The 17,497-nt window shown below is 27.1% G+C and overlaps 1 protein-coding gene across 1 annotated transcript in view; it reads left to right on the top strand.

Annotated features, from left to right (window-relative positions):
• LOC111615177 (zinc finger CCHC domain-containing protein 2-like) overlaps nt 1-17,497 on the top strand; it is a 54,652-nt gene that overhangs the window by 26,158 nt on the left and 10,997 nt on the right. Inside the window, exon 3 of the mRNA XM_023356579.1 lies at nt 11,137-11,359. Coding sequence (XP_023212347.1) covers nt 11,137-11,359 — 223 coding nt within the window. The remainder of the gene's footprint in view (nt 1-11,136; nt 11,360-17,497) is intronic.

Here is a 17,497-nt window from a genome sequence, read left to right as displayed (position 1 = left end):
AATGCTATTAAGTTTTTGGGAGTAACTTTTGATGATAATTTGCGCTGGAATAAACATATAGATGATGTTGCACTTTCCCTGGCAAAGTATACTGGGATAAATAAGAAAATTCAGGCTTTTTTAAGCACATCACTCTCAAAACGACTGTACCACACTTGCATCGAATCTAGAATAAGATACGGTATCGCTGTATGGGGAACCGCATCTCTGTACGCAGTTAACAAACTTCAGATAGCACAAAATCGTTACTTGCGTTCAATTTATAATTTAAACTTTATGGAATCAGTATCCGAACTCTACCGCACCGAAAATATTGACAAGATTAGTGATATTTACAAGAAACAGATTCTATTGGAGAGCTTCAAATATATAAACGGAAAAAAAGAAAATAGCTTTCTCGGAATTGGTATAAGTGAATGTCGTAGATCAACACGTGATACTCGTATAATTCGTGACTATAGTCTTCCAATTGTTAAACTGGAGATGGGGAGATCTGCACCGATCTTTCAATTAATCTTCTATTGGAACAGTCTAGGCGACGATTTACGTAATATATCGAGTTATGAAATCTTCAGAAAAAATGTAAAAAAATGGAAAAAAGGTTAAGACTCAACGTTATTTGTTGTTAATTAATTTTTCTTTCTCAGCTCGCGTCCTGATTTTTGTTTGTTTGTTTGTTTGTTTTGATTAACTGTTAAGATGCTTGTAAAAGGCCAACCTGGCCACAGTATCTTTTGAAAAATAAATAAATAAATAAATAAATATTATATGATTATTCATTATCATGGATTTATAATTTTCCGAATAGAATTGGGATAACTTTTTTCTCAAAATTAAATAAAAATTCAGTTATTGAATGATTCTTACTTGTTAATGGCATTTGCATTAACATAAAAAAATAGTTTTTGAATGAAATGTAATTTTTCACCAATTACAGAAATGACTTTTTTAAAAATCAATACAAGTTTAACCCCCTATAACACTGTTTATTTTTCCGTTTTATATGAATTTCATGTTGTACAAGTCACTTAGATTTTACAAATATGTGAGCCGTTCACAGCCCTGCACACGTATTTTGTAAAATCTAAGTGACTCGTACAACATGGAATTCATATAAAACGGAAAAATCAACAGTGTTATAGAGGGGTCGACTGTATCTATATTTTAAATGCAAAATATTTTTTGTAATATTAAAATTTCAATAATTCTCAAAGATTGATGTTTGACAATTTTTATTTTAATTAAAGCTATAATTTATTTTCTCTTAACCAATAGTTTACATACATTTATCATCTACAGTTGTCCCTCGATAATCCGACAGGTATGGGACCAAAGGNATTAATAATGCAGTGAATGGTTATTTGGGCCTTAGATCATAGGCAAGGAGATAGAATATACTACATATACTACACAAGAGTGGCTGTAGCAATGCCATGTTGAAAGAAAATTGAATACACTTCTGCCATTTTCCTTTTAGTCAAGGGGGTGTGCCATTTGTGTTGTGTAAAAGTGTGCAAAGGAAAGGAAGTGTTTTAACCCTTAACTGAGGTGCAAGTCAAAATGATCCTACTTGGTTTTTTTTTTAATTTTGAAAGTAAATAACAAGACATTTCTTTTTATAACCCTTTATTTAAATGTTTCTAAACAAGACAAAATATTCTGTAGCAATAAGTTAAATGCATTTCTAAACATTCTTAATTTTACTTTCCTGGCCGTTATATATACATAACAAGGAAAAGCATTGGAACTGTGTCACATTTGACTCTCAGAGTTTTTTGCAAATTACATTTTGAGACTTCCTGAATCCAAAAAAGTCCTCCCCAAAGAAAGGAAAATATTCTGTGTATGTTTGTGTTGGCATCTATAAGAAATAAAATTTGGCATGATTGCTTGTGTATAAGGAGCACTGATGCTTTTAAATTTTCTTGGTTAAAGGTTAAAGGGGTGGAGATAGAGGGTTGTCATATGTCATATCTCGAGAGAGGTCTGACTTAATGAAGGTGTTATTTGTTATTGACATTTGCAATTTGTTTTTTAAACTCATCACTACCCTCAAAATTAAGCTTTTTGTTATTTCATGATAATTAAAAATATAAAAAGTTAAGTAATAATGGTTTATTTTAAGGGATTGCTTTAATTCTTTTCTCATTAAAATAACATTGTGATGATGTCATAATAAATAACTGATTGTTAGTTCTTATAATGAAGAACTGTAGTAACAGTAAGGTTTTTATTTGACTGAGCTTGTACAATAATCATTATATATTTGCATTGTATATCTGTGCAGCAGTAAAAGTAAGATTTAATGAATTGCTATTTTTTTATTTACACATGACAATCAAAAATTACATCATTATTTTACTCTCTAATATTCCATGGCATGCCACAAGAAAGAAGAATTTATATTGAATAACCAAAATTTTTATTTTAATATTATTTTATTGAGAGAAGAATGAAAGTAGTCTCTTAAAATAAACTTTTCATACTGATGCATAAATAGCAAAGAATAAATAGACAACATTAAGTATTTAAGTGATTCAATTGTAGAGATATATTTCATAATTAATAAGAGATAGCATAACATATATTATAAGTAATAAAAATGAGCCTGGTCTGTGACATATAGTCATTTTCTCTTTAAATGGTTCCATGCACTAACAAATTGAGGATTAAAAATTTTTCAAAATTGACTTTTTCTCTGAAAAAACTTTCTTGTTAGAGTTGTCCCTGTTATAAAGGGTTCTTGTTTACTTCAATAAAATAATATATACAGAGACTAAATTTTTAATTTTTCTTTTATAGAATAATGTTCTAAATTAAAGATTAAACTTTTATCAAATGTAAAATGTTATCTTGAGCTGATTTGGAAACAGATATTTCATTCTATAGATATCAAGCAACTAATGGACATATCTCAGAACAAAAATGCTGCTCTCATTGCTTATGTTTAAAATTTAATACATTAGTCTAAGCCCAGTGTCTCCAGCCTTTTTCTGAGAAGAACTACAGTCTTGTGTAAAACACAAGACTGGTTTTATATACTAAAGATGTAGTCAAAGATTAAGACTAAAATTTTATTAATTCTTAATAACAATGTACATAAATCAATGTGAAACTTGCAACTGCTTTTTTGAACAAATGTCATTAAAATTTGGGATAAATTTTATGGCATCTTATATTAAAATCTGTAGATATTTATAGTACAGTAGTGCTTGATATTTTGTATTTTATTTTCAAAAAGGTTTGTTTATAAAGATATGTAGAAGCAAAAATAGAAAATATCCTGTGCAAACCTTTTTAAATAGGTTTTTATAAAAATAATTTGTAACAAAGTCTATTAATTCTAGTTGACTTTTCAAAAGTTTATATGCTTTGAAATTTGAGCTAGTTAAGATATTGATGATAAAACATGTCATTGAAAACAGGCTAGTGGCCTGATAAATGTGCTTTAGGGACCGTACATTGGAGACCCTTACTCTAAGCGATAATGAAGTGAATTTATTATTGTGATTTTATGTTGAAACAGAAATTTTGCCTAGTAAAACAAAAAAAAAATTTATTTATTAATTTTACAGAATAACTTTCATAAGACAATTTATAAATTAGAATAAATGATTAAAATATATGATAAAAAAGCTAGACAATAGACATTTTAATGAATTGCCACCATTTTTATTTGCAAATAATAGTCAAATTGGTTTAATATAACTATTCATTCAGTTGATTTGAATAGGCATTAACATTATTAATCAAAACGGATGTCAGTGTCACTGTTATGTACAGTCGACCCCCCCTATAACATGGTAGATACGTTTCGCTTTTTATGAAATTCATGTTCTACGAGTCCTTAAATACATGAGCCAATCACAGCCCGGCACATATGCAGTTTATGGACTACGACTGTTTGAAAGGTTTTCTTTCATAAAATTAATCGATTCTAGACTAATTTGACTCAACATTTCCAAAACACGTATAATTTTTTGGGAATAATCATCTTTATAGCATATAAACTATGCTATAAACAAAAAATTGTAGGATTACTTACCGAGTGTGCACCGTTCGATGACACCATTGCTTAAGCTTGTTTTTGTTGTGGAGTGGCGCATCGAACGGCGGGTGCGTGTTTTCTGATAAATTATTTTTCTACGAAAAATTCGCTGAACNTAAGTGTAGTAGACTTCAATTATTATCACTTGCATTTTAAAATTTTAAGATTATCTTCATCAGTTGTTAATAAAATGATATCAGTTTTAAATAAGTCACTTAAAAACTTTTTTTACAGTGATTTTAATTTAAATATATTTAATTTAGCTTATCTATGGATTACTTACCGAGTGTGCACCGTTCGACGACACCATTGCTTAAGCTTGTTTTCGTCATGGAGCTTGTCATCGAATGGCGCTCGTGTGGTGTTTCCTGATAAATTATTTTTCTACGAAAAATTCGCTGAACTTTGGAGACATCATTAATATAAATATAAATTTTATGGCCGTTAAATAATAAATGGTTTTTAGTAGGTCCACTGCTCATTTAAACTCAACGGTTTGTACAATATCCGTTATTGGTCTAGATTTGAGCGATCCTGTCACGATATGAGTCGGCGATGACGTTTTACACCATATTTTACGAGTTTCTTTTAGCGTATTTATACGAATACGGTCGCAATGTTTTCGCCGCTATATACGAATCTGCATTATATGAACCCGTTTTATAGGGGGTCTACTGTACTATTTCATCAAAAAATCAAGAAGTAACTTTTTTGCATAATCTACTGAAAATGAATGTGTAAGAATAAATATAGAGTTATGGATAACTCTGTCTGTAAATTTGCTTTGAAAAAGTATATCAGTAATATCAGAACCTTATAAATGATTGATTTAAACTGTAGTATTATATTTCTTTGGAAATTTCTTGAATCCTAAAAAATAATACGAGTATCTCAGCTTATAACTTTATTATTTAGTACCAGTAATAGAGTTAGGCATATATGTTGAAAATTTAGTTAATCCTTTTAACAAAACAACTTTGTTTTAGATTTTTAATCAATTTTGCCTAAAGGGCTTATGTCTAGTGCTAATATTATTGTAAATTCATTGATTGATAATGTATTTCGACTACTGTTTTTTGAGATTAATTTAATTTGTCACATTTCTTATGAAATTCTATCTTTAGTTGATATATATTATAAAATAGTACCCACCAATTGCTGAGTGGATAAAACCATTGAATACTGGTATCATGGTCATGGGTGTCAAATGTTTATTATATTTTTTATTTGTGCCATCATCAGAAAGAAGTCTTGTAACGTAAATTCTTAAGTGTGAAATAACCATAAAGAATAGAACACGAAATTCAAATTTAAAAAATATTGACAACTAAGCCCAAGGTACCGTAGTTGGATGGAAAGAGGTGGAAATCGTCAGACAAATACTCTCTTCAACTTTAGCAAAGACTGTCGAAAAGATGGAAATATACAGAAGCAAACTTGATGATAGATGTATAAATGCTAGGGGTGCAGAGGGCCTACCCTCAACATGGAAGTTTGCTATTAAAAGACTTACAAGTAGCTTATGAATTGCACCTTGTTTACATTATGAGAACCTTTATAGTTTTTGTTAGCTGTTAGCGGCTTGTACTATTATTTAATTATTGTTGTATGTTATTTATTTTTACACTTTGTATTTTTTATGCTTTAATTATTTTACTTAGTTGCTCAGTTGTTGATAATTTTTGAATTTGATTTTTGTGTTCTATTCTTTGTGGTTATTCCATATTTGTTGGTTTCAACCTGAAGATGATCTATGGAGTAGATCGAAAATGTTCGTTTTTTAATAAACTCCCTCGGCAACAAATAAGGTGTTGGTTATTCTGATTAATTAATTTGCTGAGTACGTTTCAATTCTACTCTATATTCAAATGAAATATTTTTCAAACTTTTGAAAACTAACATCATTTATATGTTTAATAGTTGGGAGTAACAATTTCATAATTAAATATATTATAAAATGAAAAAAATCACTAAAGATCAATAAAGAATCAATAAAAAATCAATAAAGAAGTCAAAATTTTTTGTTTAAAAAATTTTTGCAATTCCTTAATTTTCAACTTCAACTATTGAATAAGTAAGATTCTAAAATTATATCAAAGAATTTTTTAAATGTGTTAATGATTGCATATAAAGTTTTCATTTATACTTTATGATAAAAGGGCACTATTTCTTTATTCTGTTTATAAATTTAATCTATATTCTTTTACGATCCTTAGTATTTATTTTCATTACTTTATATTTTTCTTAAATTATTAGTATAAATCTCAAATTATATCAGCATAGCCACTCTCTTTTTGATATTAAGATATTGAACTCTCTTCAATATTTATAATATTTATAAATTCAATCCATATAATTGAATATTTATTTTATTTGTTATAGAGATAGATTTAACATCTAATTTTCAAAAATAATTTACATTACTAAATCATTATCTAAAATTGGTATTTATATTTATAGTAAATATGAATATAGACAATATATTAAAATTTGTGTGCCAAATGACTGCCGGATTAAATCAGACTACTTTACTACTATAATTTTAAATTAAATTCTAAATAATTTGGTACTAGATGATGTAAGTAACCAAGGTTGGTTATATCAAAATCAAATATTTCTGGAAGGAAAGATTGGGAAGGAGGTCCAGTCCAGGTAACATAAATGGCAACTAGGTGACAATGCAACCACACAGTAAGATGATGTGGGTTTGATTCCAACTCCAGGCTGATTCTTTTCTCCCAGAATATTATAAATTATTTATTAAGTATTAATTTAATTATAATTATTAAATTTAATAAGAGATGACATTTAATGTCTACCTCTGGTACCAAATTATTTAGAATTTAATTAAAACTAATAGTGGTAAAGTAGCCTGATTTAATCCAATCATTTGGTATATTACTAAAATATTGGGTTTCAGGACGTTTATATTAAAGTTTATAAATAATATATGTTTAATAATTAGTTTTATTATTCAGGATGATTCAATAATACAAAACAACCAAATTTAAAAAGTCAGTATTGTCAGTATATGTATTAAATTATCAGCTAATTCTTTTCTCAAGACTCTGCAGTATTTTTGTATATATTTTTATGTATATGTAGTACATTGAATTGTCATGATGTAATGGATATATTAAAAAGTATGATGCCAACTGTTGCTGATTATGTGTGAGCTAATATAACTATGTGCCAAAAATAAGAGATCTGAATAGTCTTGGATGAATAAGTTGTAAAATATTTTAAAAATTCTATTTTGGAGAAAATTATACTAATGGCATTTAACATCAATTGTTAAGCAGTGGAATTAACAAATATTTATATTAGTCTTTTTATAAAGTATATGAATTCAAAATATTCCAAAAGTTACATTTTTAAATAAAAACTTTACTCATTCACTTTTTTCTCCTCTCTTTCTCTTTCTGAAAACTTTCAATTATGAAAATAATAGTATATTAGATAATAATTGATGTAATAGGTAATTTGTTTGAGATAGAACAACAAACATATAAGTAACTAAATGTCAATTCTGTAATCAAAGGAATAGGAACTGAAAGTATCAAGTATTATTTGCATGTTAATTGGTAATATATTTACTCTAATAATAAAGTCTATTATAATGTTGAATGAATATTATGACTCTCAAATTAAATAAAATTATATATTTATTAATCAGAATATTTATTAATTTATTTATTAATCAGAACAGTTGGCATCATACTTTTTATTATTAAATATAATATTTCCCAAAATGGAGTTGATGTGCTGAATCTTGTGTGTATCACTCTGCCACCATAGAAAAGCAATTCAAGCATTATTTTTTGAAGAATTTTTTAAAATTATAATGTTTGCATTTTTGTAAAAACTTCAAAAATTCAAATATCATGTAATTTTTTTTATAATAAAGTTTTTGCAAAAATATCAGAAACTTCATGTAGATTATAATAGTTTAAACATGTAATTTTCTAATATACCATATTTACTCGCAAATAAGATAAGGTTTTTATCCATTTGTCACTATTTCATAAACCTAGGTCATCTGATACGCACGAGCGAAGGATTCTTTTCATTTTTGTATAACTTTTGTAAACTATGTATTTGCATATTTTACTGGATTCTCACCTTCTGGTGTTTAAAAACAAAAGTATTTTATCTGGGTCATTTGAATCATTCTTGTGTATTGCCAGGAGTAAAGATGAATAGCAATAGGAAAAGCAAAGCTTTTGAATTGAATTCCGAAATTACACGGGAGCCTGATATAAGTTTTAATCCATTCCCGTGTGAAAACAGATGATTAATGGAAATTCGAAGAAACTCATAAGTGTAATCGACGAAGAGTGAATTCAACTGTTAAGAATTGGCAAAAAAAGTTTCCAATTATCCAGCTTTACTGAACAAATTATGTTGATTTTACAAGATTTTTCCTTGAAGTTTAAGATGCCAGTGATTTTTGCGGGACAATGTGTGCATTTACGTGCACTTGATATTTTATTTGTTATTAAACAAAATAAAATTAGAATTGTATTAATAAATCTAATTTTCTTTATTTTGACCTTTAAAGTCACACCTCATCCTATATATGAGATCATCTTATATTCGAGTAAGTATGGTATGTTCTATTACTTTCTACTTCATAATAAACATGGAACAATTTTCCTTTGAATAAGTAAACTAGTGATATCATTCCAAGGCATAAGACTGTCTTTAAACAAATTGAAAATTAAGATGTACTGTACACTTGTTATCATACCTGATAACAAGTGTACAGTACCTTTATTGATACCACCTAATATTTAGCATTAAAAATGTTTTATAATTAATTATAGAATGTTTTTTTTATGATAGATATTGGACAGCATTGAGAAAGTATACTAGTTAATTTAAATATGATACCATGTGCACAATTTGATTTTCACTTTGGAGATAAAACCTATTGCTTTTTGGATTATAGAATGAACATAAGCTCTATTCTTATTCTGGGAAAGACTTAATAAATGCTTAAGAATTTTCTCATTGTAATATTTCTTAATGGTTAATAATAATAAAATTTTTCTTTGTGATTCTATATAATTATAAAATGATATATCAATTTTACTTATATTTAAAGTTCATAAAAGCCAATAATTTAATTATATTGATTGAAAAATTTAGTCAAGTTGCAAAATGATGAGTTTGAGACCTAAGTTTTTTTTTATGCTTTTCTCTATATCAAAAATTTAAATTATTTTATTGGTGAAGTTTATTTTCATTTGAATCAGTCAATTTCAAATTATTTTCTATATTAAAATTACATTATATGTAGTCACTCAAAAAATTTTTATATGGATGCTTATAAAATTAGTAAAAGTATTACCATGTTAAAGGATTACAGAATATATCACACATTTTAAAATATTATTTCCAGAAGTACAACTCCTAAATGAAAGTATTAAACCATCCCAATTGAAATGTAACACACATTTTTAAGCTCAAATTCACTAGGTGAGAACAAGCAGAAATAAATATAATACACATTTATTCATTAATGTCTATAGAGATTTATTCAATATTTTAATACATTGCTTGTTGCATGTTTCATTACAAAAAAAATATAATAAAATAAAAAGCAAATCAAAGACAAAATTATTAGATTCTCCTAAGGTAAAGACAATTATTAAACCATTTTGTCTAAAATCTGGTTGAACCTTCTTTTGCTTTCAAAACAGCCTTGATTTGTACTGGCATTTGTTGAATTAAATGTTGGCACATCTCAGGAGATATTTCAGACCAGGATTGTTGAATTGCATCTTTCAATTGCTCTTTAGTACAGGGGGCAGTTNAGATTACCAAAAGTGTCCGGATTACCGAAAATAATTACATATTTCGAATTGTTTTGCTAGCAGTAACTTACAATATTCTCTACTCCAACTGTTTGAACAGAACTGCTCACATAAAACACACGAAATGTGTGTCATTGAGTAAGAATTGGATGGGGAGATTCACATCGCGACATGCTTCTGTGCGAGCAGACACGTAACGGGGACGGGTACCTTGATGGGAGGTGCGTCGGACTACGGAGCATGTCGGATTAAAAAACGTCGGACTATCGAGGGACAACTGTACTATGCAATTGTTCAATGATTTATGAATTTTTGGCATGAATTTATGTATTTACCTAAATAAATATCAAATTAACTGAAAGAATTTTGATAAAATTTGCCAAGAGGTTTTTTGTATTATAAAATTTATATTTTAAAAATATATTAATACTAGATTACTAAAATTCAGAAAATTAAATTAATTTTTAAAGATATTTTATATAAAAGTGATTTTTAATATGTTAAATGAATCAAATGATATATCATTTTAAAATTTTAAAAATTACTTCTGTGTAAACATTTTTACTTTTTACTAATTGGTCTAGATTCAACCAATCCTGTCGCGACACGAGTCGGCGATGACATTTTTCCGAATTATACAAGTTTTTTTAGCATGTTTGTATGAATACTGTCGCAATTTTTTCTCCGTGATATAGGAATCCAAACTATAGAAACCCATGTTATAGGGGGGTTGACTGTACTCCCATTTAATCATTTGGCATTGAATATAATAAAAAATTAAAATTTTAATAAGTTTCATTATATTTAAAGAGTGAGTCACCTAATATTAGTGATCATTGTCAGAACAAACCTGTAACATAAATTTTATGAGTGATCAAGGTTATTCTTGATTCAGGTTTATATTATATTTTTGTTTTGTATGATCTTATTACTAATAATAGATAGTTAACATCAAAATATTGCAATTTTGAGAGCTGAGTAAAAAGTGTAAAATTGTCAACTGCTGTTTTAATAAAGTAAATTCTCAATTCTATAAAATTTTTTATCCATAAACATAAGTTTTAAACTTAAATGTTACTATTATCTTAAATATTCATTTGGAACAAATTATTGCAAAATAAATTTAATACTTGCTATGTATAAATTTTATGTATAGTGTAAAAGCACAAACTAGTTACAAAAATAAGCATTATAAGAAATACAAAAAGTTACAAGAATTATATTGTAATTAATTTAAATAATAATTTCTGTTTTTTTTTATATTTTTAGACAAGTCACGAGAGTCATACTTGGCAGCGATGTGCATCTGCTGTCATTCCCGATTCTATGCAGCCAGTTGTTTCTGCATGCCAAAATATCACATCCTCTGTTTCTACTGTTGCAGTGACTTCAGTAGCACCAGTAATATCATCAGTTGCTGTGACTACTACTCCCTCATCATGTCATCATCACCAAATAGTCAATTTCAGAGCAAATGAAATTATTAATCAAGGTTTGTAATTTTGTTTAATAATTAAAGTGAGCTTTATTTTTCCGAGACCATGATTATTTATTTATATTAAATAATAATTATATTTTTCTAATCCTATTTATCCTTTTTAAAATATAATTCTGCAAACTAGTTAGAAAGGAAATGGTTATAATTAGTGTTGCAACAAATAGTATATTCTGCCTCAGGCCGAATACCGAATATTCGGCCAGGAGCATGGCCGAATAGCTGAATATTTGGCTAAACTATTCGGCTTGATTAACGCACGTACGAAAATTGGCGCTCAAACCGCAAGGACCCTGCTTTCTATTGGCCCACTGTCACTACGCTTCGCCAATCGCATTAATCCTTGACAGTTCAGATAAGAGCGTCATGGCAGTATGTGATAAGTGATGATATCAAATGTGGATAACAATGAAATGACCTACACGTGTAAATAACGGAAAAAGAATAGAGAAGGACCACAAAGTGAAAATGTGAAAATAAATATGAAATTGTAATAAATATGAAAATATGAAATTGAGTTGATAACATAATCGAACAAGTCGATTATGTTATCAACTCAATAAGCTGCCTTGAACAAGTCGAGGCAGCTTATTGGCATGAAATTCATGGCCGTGAATGCCATTGTCATAGACTTCGAAAAGCTAAATTCTTGTAATGAAAGTCACTTAGCGTGCACGGGCAAAAGCCTGTGGTCATTTGGGCTACCAAGCTGTTTCAAATCTGTGAAATCATAACTGTGACTTATACCGATGTCCTATCTGTCTCTTTTATCCATTATCACCAGGCTATGAGTCATGTAATTGTAAAATGGGAAATCTACGACGGAAAAGTCACGAATCGAAAGTATCATGAGGGCGTATTATGATGTATGCATAGGCATGCGTGGACTAGAGCAATAGAGGAAAGAGAAAGGGAAGAGCAAAGACGAGCGCTTAAAAAGAAGGATAGGCAGGGTCAAACCGTCAGATGTGCGACGATTCTCGAATGAATAGGTTGTATACGTGTGCTGATCTTTGTAATTATAAATTGTGAATACAAGTGACTAATATTACGTTCTTTTTTATGTTGTGCATGTTATAAGTTATAAATAAATATAAACAAACAACACTAACCCGATAACATTAAATCTAAATACCAAAATGATTCATTTACTGTGTTTTTGTATTTATTACTCCTGTTATTAGGTATTCGGTATTCGGCTGAATAGTGATTAAATATTTGGTACAGCTGAATACCAAAATATTCCGAATAGTAACCGAATATTCGTTACATCACTAGTTATAATGTACTGTACATTATTCTTTTTCAAAATGAAATAAATTTGATTTAAATATTATTATTGTAATCTCACTTATATTAAATTTTTTCTTTAATATTAAATTAATATTAATCATTTCAAGCACACACTTTCATTGCAACAGTATATAGAATTTAGAAGTATTTTTTTTTATGTAGAATTTAGTACCATAAACTTTTTCTATACAGATCTAAATAATAATTTTTTGTATTCTTTGTTATTTATCTTTAATTGAAATCATTTCAAATATTTATGAGCATGAAGTTCATAACTTCTTACATGTAAGATTATTCAAATTCCTAAGAGAACTAGGGAAATATTTTAAAATGTTTTGTGCTCCAGGGAGATTCTGAAATTGCAATACTTCAAACTATAGAAAGAAGGTTAAATATTGAGTTACTATTATACAGATCATTTCATTAAAGAAGTTCTAGGATATATTTTGTAATAATGGTATTTTTCACATTTGAGTAAATTTTACAGGATAAGAAAAAACAATCTATTTATTACTGTAATTTTTTAATTTATGTTTTTCTAGATAAATTAAATTCTTTGCCCGTAAAAATTACTTTTTTTTTTTGTGTGTCACTAATCTAAATATAGTAATGTTAAATCTGTAAAACAAAAAAAATTTTGTTTTCTTAAAAAATGAATAAAGTTTATTTGTCTCCATTCTATTTTTGTTGAATGCTAAACATCTTATTTAAAAACATGACTTCTTTTGGACAGAAATTAGTTGTATATAGTTAATGTTTTCTTATCATTTCATTTATTCCTTATATAAATGTTTATTTGTATATAAGCTCAGTTTTTGTTGCGTGTGAAGGTATTTTCTGTAAGGGATATTTTAGATAATATATAGAAATCAGTTCAAGACGAACAGATTGTTTTTGAAATGGTTTTAGTGTATGTATTGGTTTTAGATACTTTTACATTGTTCTTAATTAAAATACTTTTATCACAGACAAAAATTAATTTGTCTATATGTATTTTAAATATGTGAATCAACAATTATAGCTGTGGCTGGTTTTTTATTTTGAAGGTTTAATTTGAATATAGAGATACTTAAGTTATCTTTTTTAAAATATTAGAAAAACATATTATGGAAACAACTTGAAGTAGATGAATAGTTTTCAGTCACAACTTTTGTAAAATTTCTTAACATAAACAGGTTCATAAACAGGTTAAAAGCCATTTTGAAATTTTATTGAAATGTATCGATTTATATTAGTAATGCACAGATTAATTAATTAATAGACAATCAATAATCAGCCAAATAAACTCCTTGGTCAATTAATCAGCCAAAAAGTTACTAGTTATCATTTATTATTATTATTAATCATTCTATTAAATTTAAATTGAGGAGAATTACAAAAAAGAGAGACTCCACTTGTCTGTTCATTCCATTATATTGATAATTACAATAACTTATGAATTGTTTAGTCCCATTGATGATCTATAAAGTAAATCAAAAATGTTAAATTTAAATATTATATTGATGTAATATTCAGAATATTTAAATTTAAATATGATAATGATGATAAATAAACATAGTTTAAACTGTGCTGTTTATCTTTTTTTTTTTTTTTCAATCTTCAACTTAACAATTTTGAATATGTAACAAAAATCATTTTCTGATTAAATTTTTTTTCAGTGTATTAATAATTTTTAACATTTATTAATGGCCAGTTTAATAAATTTATACATTAAATAAATTTAGCAGATTACACTATAGTCAATATTTGTTATTAAATGACAATGTTCTATTTTCTCTGTTAATCAAAGTTTTTTCGATCCTTGTGTTTGAATGAGCCACAGCTGCTGATNAATTCTTCCTTTAAAATATTATTGTTAATACATGAAAATATAAATATCTAATAAACTATGCATTGGTTTAGAAGTCAACAAAACCTTAGAAAAATAGTATGATTAAAAATGATTTTTTAACATTAAAATTTTGTTGGTGTTCTAATTAATTTTGTTATCAAAATTTAAAATGGTACAAAATTTCATTCATTCAAGTATATGGAAGCCAAGTATTAATAATGTATTTTTCAGAATAAATGAAAGATTTGGTGTGTGAAAAATGATAAAAATTGATTATAAATAGACATACATGTATGTATACACATGTTTATTCATTCAGATGCATATTTGGTATTTAGATAGAGAGTTATTAATTCATACATATTGACAAAATTTTTATGCATCCACATGTTATAATAAATTTCACAGAAATCTCTAATTTTTAATATTTACATTAAAGTTAAAAGTGATTACTTGAACTATTTTATATTTAACAAACAAGGAAATCTCATTATTCTCACATGAGTTGGTGTAATATATTTATTCTGCATTCATTTACAATGACGATTCATTTATCTATAGTTTTTATGTTACTCAACAAGACGCCACTTAGACTAAAAAATACTGTAACGTAGTTGTACTACCTTCGCCCACATGTATTCTGGTTTAGTTTTCAGACTTGGTAGGTGTCATTGAAGACTTATTATATTTTATCATTGTAACAAAGTGTTAAGCCTGTCTGCATATAGTTGAAATAATTGAAAAATATAATTTGTTTAATATAAATGCAGACAATTTAAAAACACACTTTATAAAAGTTACTTATGTTAAGCATGATATTGTTTTCTTTATAAGGGAAATTATGAAGGAGGAAATGATATTACATTTTATTGTCATAATTATTTTCAAATATTTATGGTATTATTAATGCTATAAAGTCCTTGAAAAATTTTGTATGCCTGAAATTCTTGTTTTGAAATTAAGAATTAAAAAGTCTATTTATTAAAGATAATAATTAAAATATTACTAAAAAGAAATTACTTTAAAGGTAAAAGATATGAAATCAGAAGACAGTGATGGAACAATGATGTCATCTGACTTATAAAATTTGTATACTTTGAGCAGGAAGTGATATAACATGTATTGAAACTGGATCAGGTTTTATTAGTTTATTTTGAAATTCAACTTTACAGTAATTATATCAAAGTTTCAAATTATTATTCTAAAGTTTTATACATATTTAAGCAATAAATTTACCATAGCAATTGCTTGCAGCTTAAAATATTTGACAAAAGATTTATTGGTTTATTTGTAATAAATAGAAATAATATGTAAGTGTAGTAGACTTCAATTATTATCACTTGCATTTTAAAATTTTAAGATTATCTTCATCAGTTGTTAATAAAATGATATCAGTTTTAAATAAGTCACTTAAAAACTTTTTTTACAGTGATTTTAATTTAAATATATTTAATTTAGCTTATCTATATGACTTTCATAATATAAAATTATTAGTTTTATATGCTTGTGTGTACATTCTTTGAAATGTGTTGTACATTAGAATGAATAAATCTACAAAATTACAAATAAGTGACAAAATCTAAAGATTCTTCAGTTTAATTATTGAAAAGACAATAATTTTGTTGTATGAATTAATTTATATTTAAAATTTTTTACACCTGTTTTCCATGTTATCACATCGAAATTAAATATCAAACTTTTTTATAAATGGTTTCATGCTTAGATTATTTATACGTTTAACAAACTTTGTAAAAATCTAAAGATTAGGACAGACATCTTATTGATTTTTGATGAATTTTGAATTGACGAATAGAAATAGTTTATGATGAGATAATATTATTATTGTGATAGATAGTGCGTGTCAATTTTTAATACATCAAAATTTGATATCTGACCATCTACCTATCATCGTCTTTACCCCCGAAAAAGACCTTGATACGAGAATAAAGAACAAATAACTCTACCGTAGAATAAATAATTCCTCAATTTGCCATTTACGTTACGCTTTGCTTGTTTCTCTTGGAATTATTACTATACCTCAAGTTTGACAACTGATCAATTAGCTGACTATTTATACACCATTTTACTCGTTTTTATTGATAAATATCTTCCGACTAAAGAATATGTGAAAAAAAATAAAACTAGCAGGAAAGACTTCTTAAAGAATTTTATATCTGAACATACGCTCGCATTAATTAAACAGAAGAAAACTTTACTTAAAATAGTCAAAAATAAAAATTGGACTACTTTCGAAGAACGAAACAAACATTTAGAAGATATACATACCTTGAATAAACAAATTAGAAAAAATATTCGTAATGAAGAGAAAAACTATTACAGTCTTCTGTTTTCTAATGTTAAATCTCCTTCTGACTTCTGGAAAAGCATTAAGACGTTACCCTTTCAGGTAACCAGGACAAAGAATAAGGCTAAAATAGATCATTTGAATTACAAAGGGAAAATGATAAATGATGAGTCCACTTTTAGTGATATTTTTGCCGAGCACTACAGGTCGTTGGAAGGCTTTGCTCCGGACGTCCTCGGCAATATTAACTCGAAGCAACATATAACAAATGTTAGTATTTCTAATACTTTCTTTTTGGAAAATACCACGGCCTTAGAAGTCTATAATACTATAGAAAATTTGAAAAACAGCACTCCAGACATCAGTTTCTTAAATATTAAAATCTTAAAACACATATCCGATATTTTAGCTCAACCTTTATCGTATCTGATAAATAAATCTTTTGAAAACGGTTACTTTCCAGAAAAACTAAATCAAAACTTAGTTTTGCCATTATATAAAAATAAAGGATCAAAAAGTGAAATTGAAAATTATCGTCCCATAATAATAGTGTCAGTGTTGGCTAAAATTTTCGAGAAGATTTTTTACAAGAGATTTTCAACTTTTATAGACAGATTCCAAGTTATTCACAGAAACCAATACGCATATAAACGAGGATTTTCGACGGTAGATGCTTTGTTGCATTTGAAACAATCCATAACGTCAC

The sequence above is a fragment of the Centruroides sculpturatus genome, unplaced genomic scaffold (genome assembly GCF_000671375.1).
Source record: "Centruroides sculpturatus isolate CEXI.00-Female unplaced genomic scaffold, Cexi_2.0 scaffold1368, whole genome shotgun sequence".
NCBI lineage: Eukaryota > Metazoa > Arthropoda > Arachnida > Scorpiones > Buthidae > Centruroides > Centruroides sculpturatus.
Note: the sequence above shows the minus strand (reverse complement) of the source record. Positions and strands in the feature narration are given on the sequence as shown.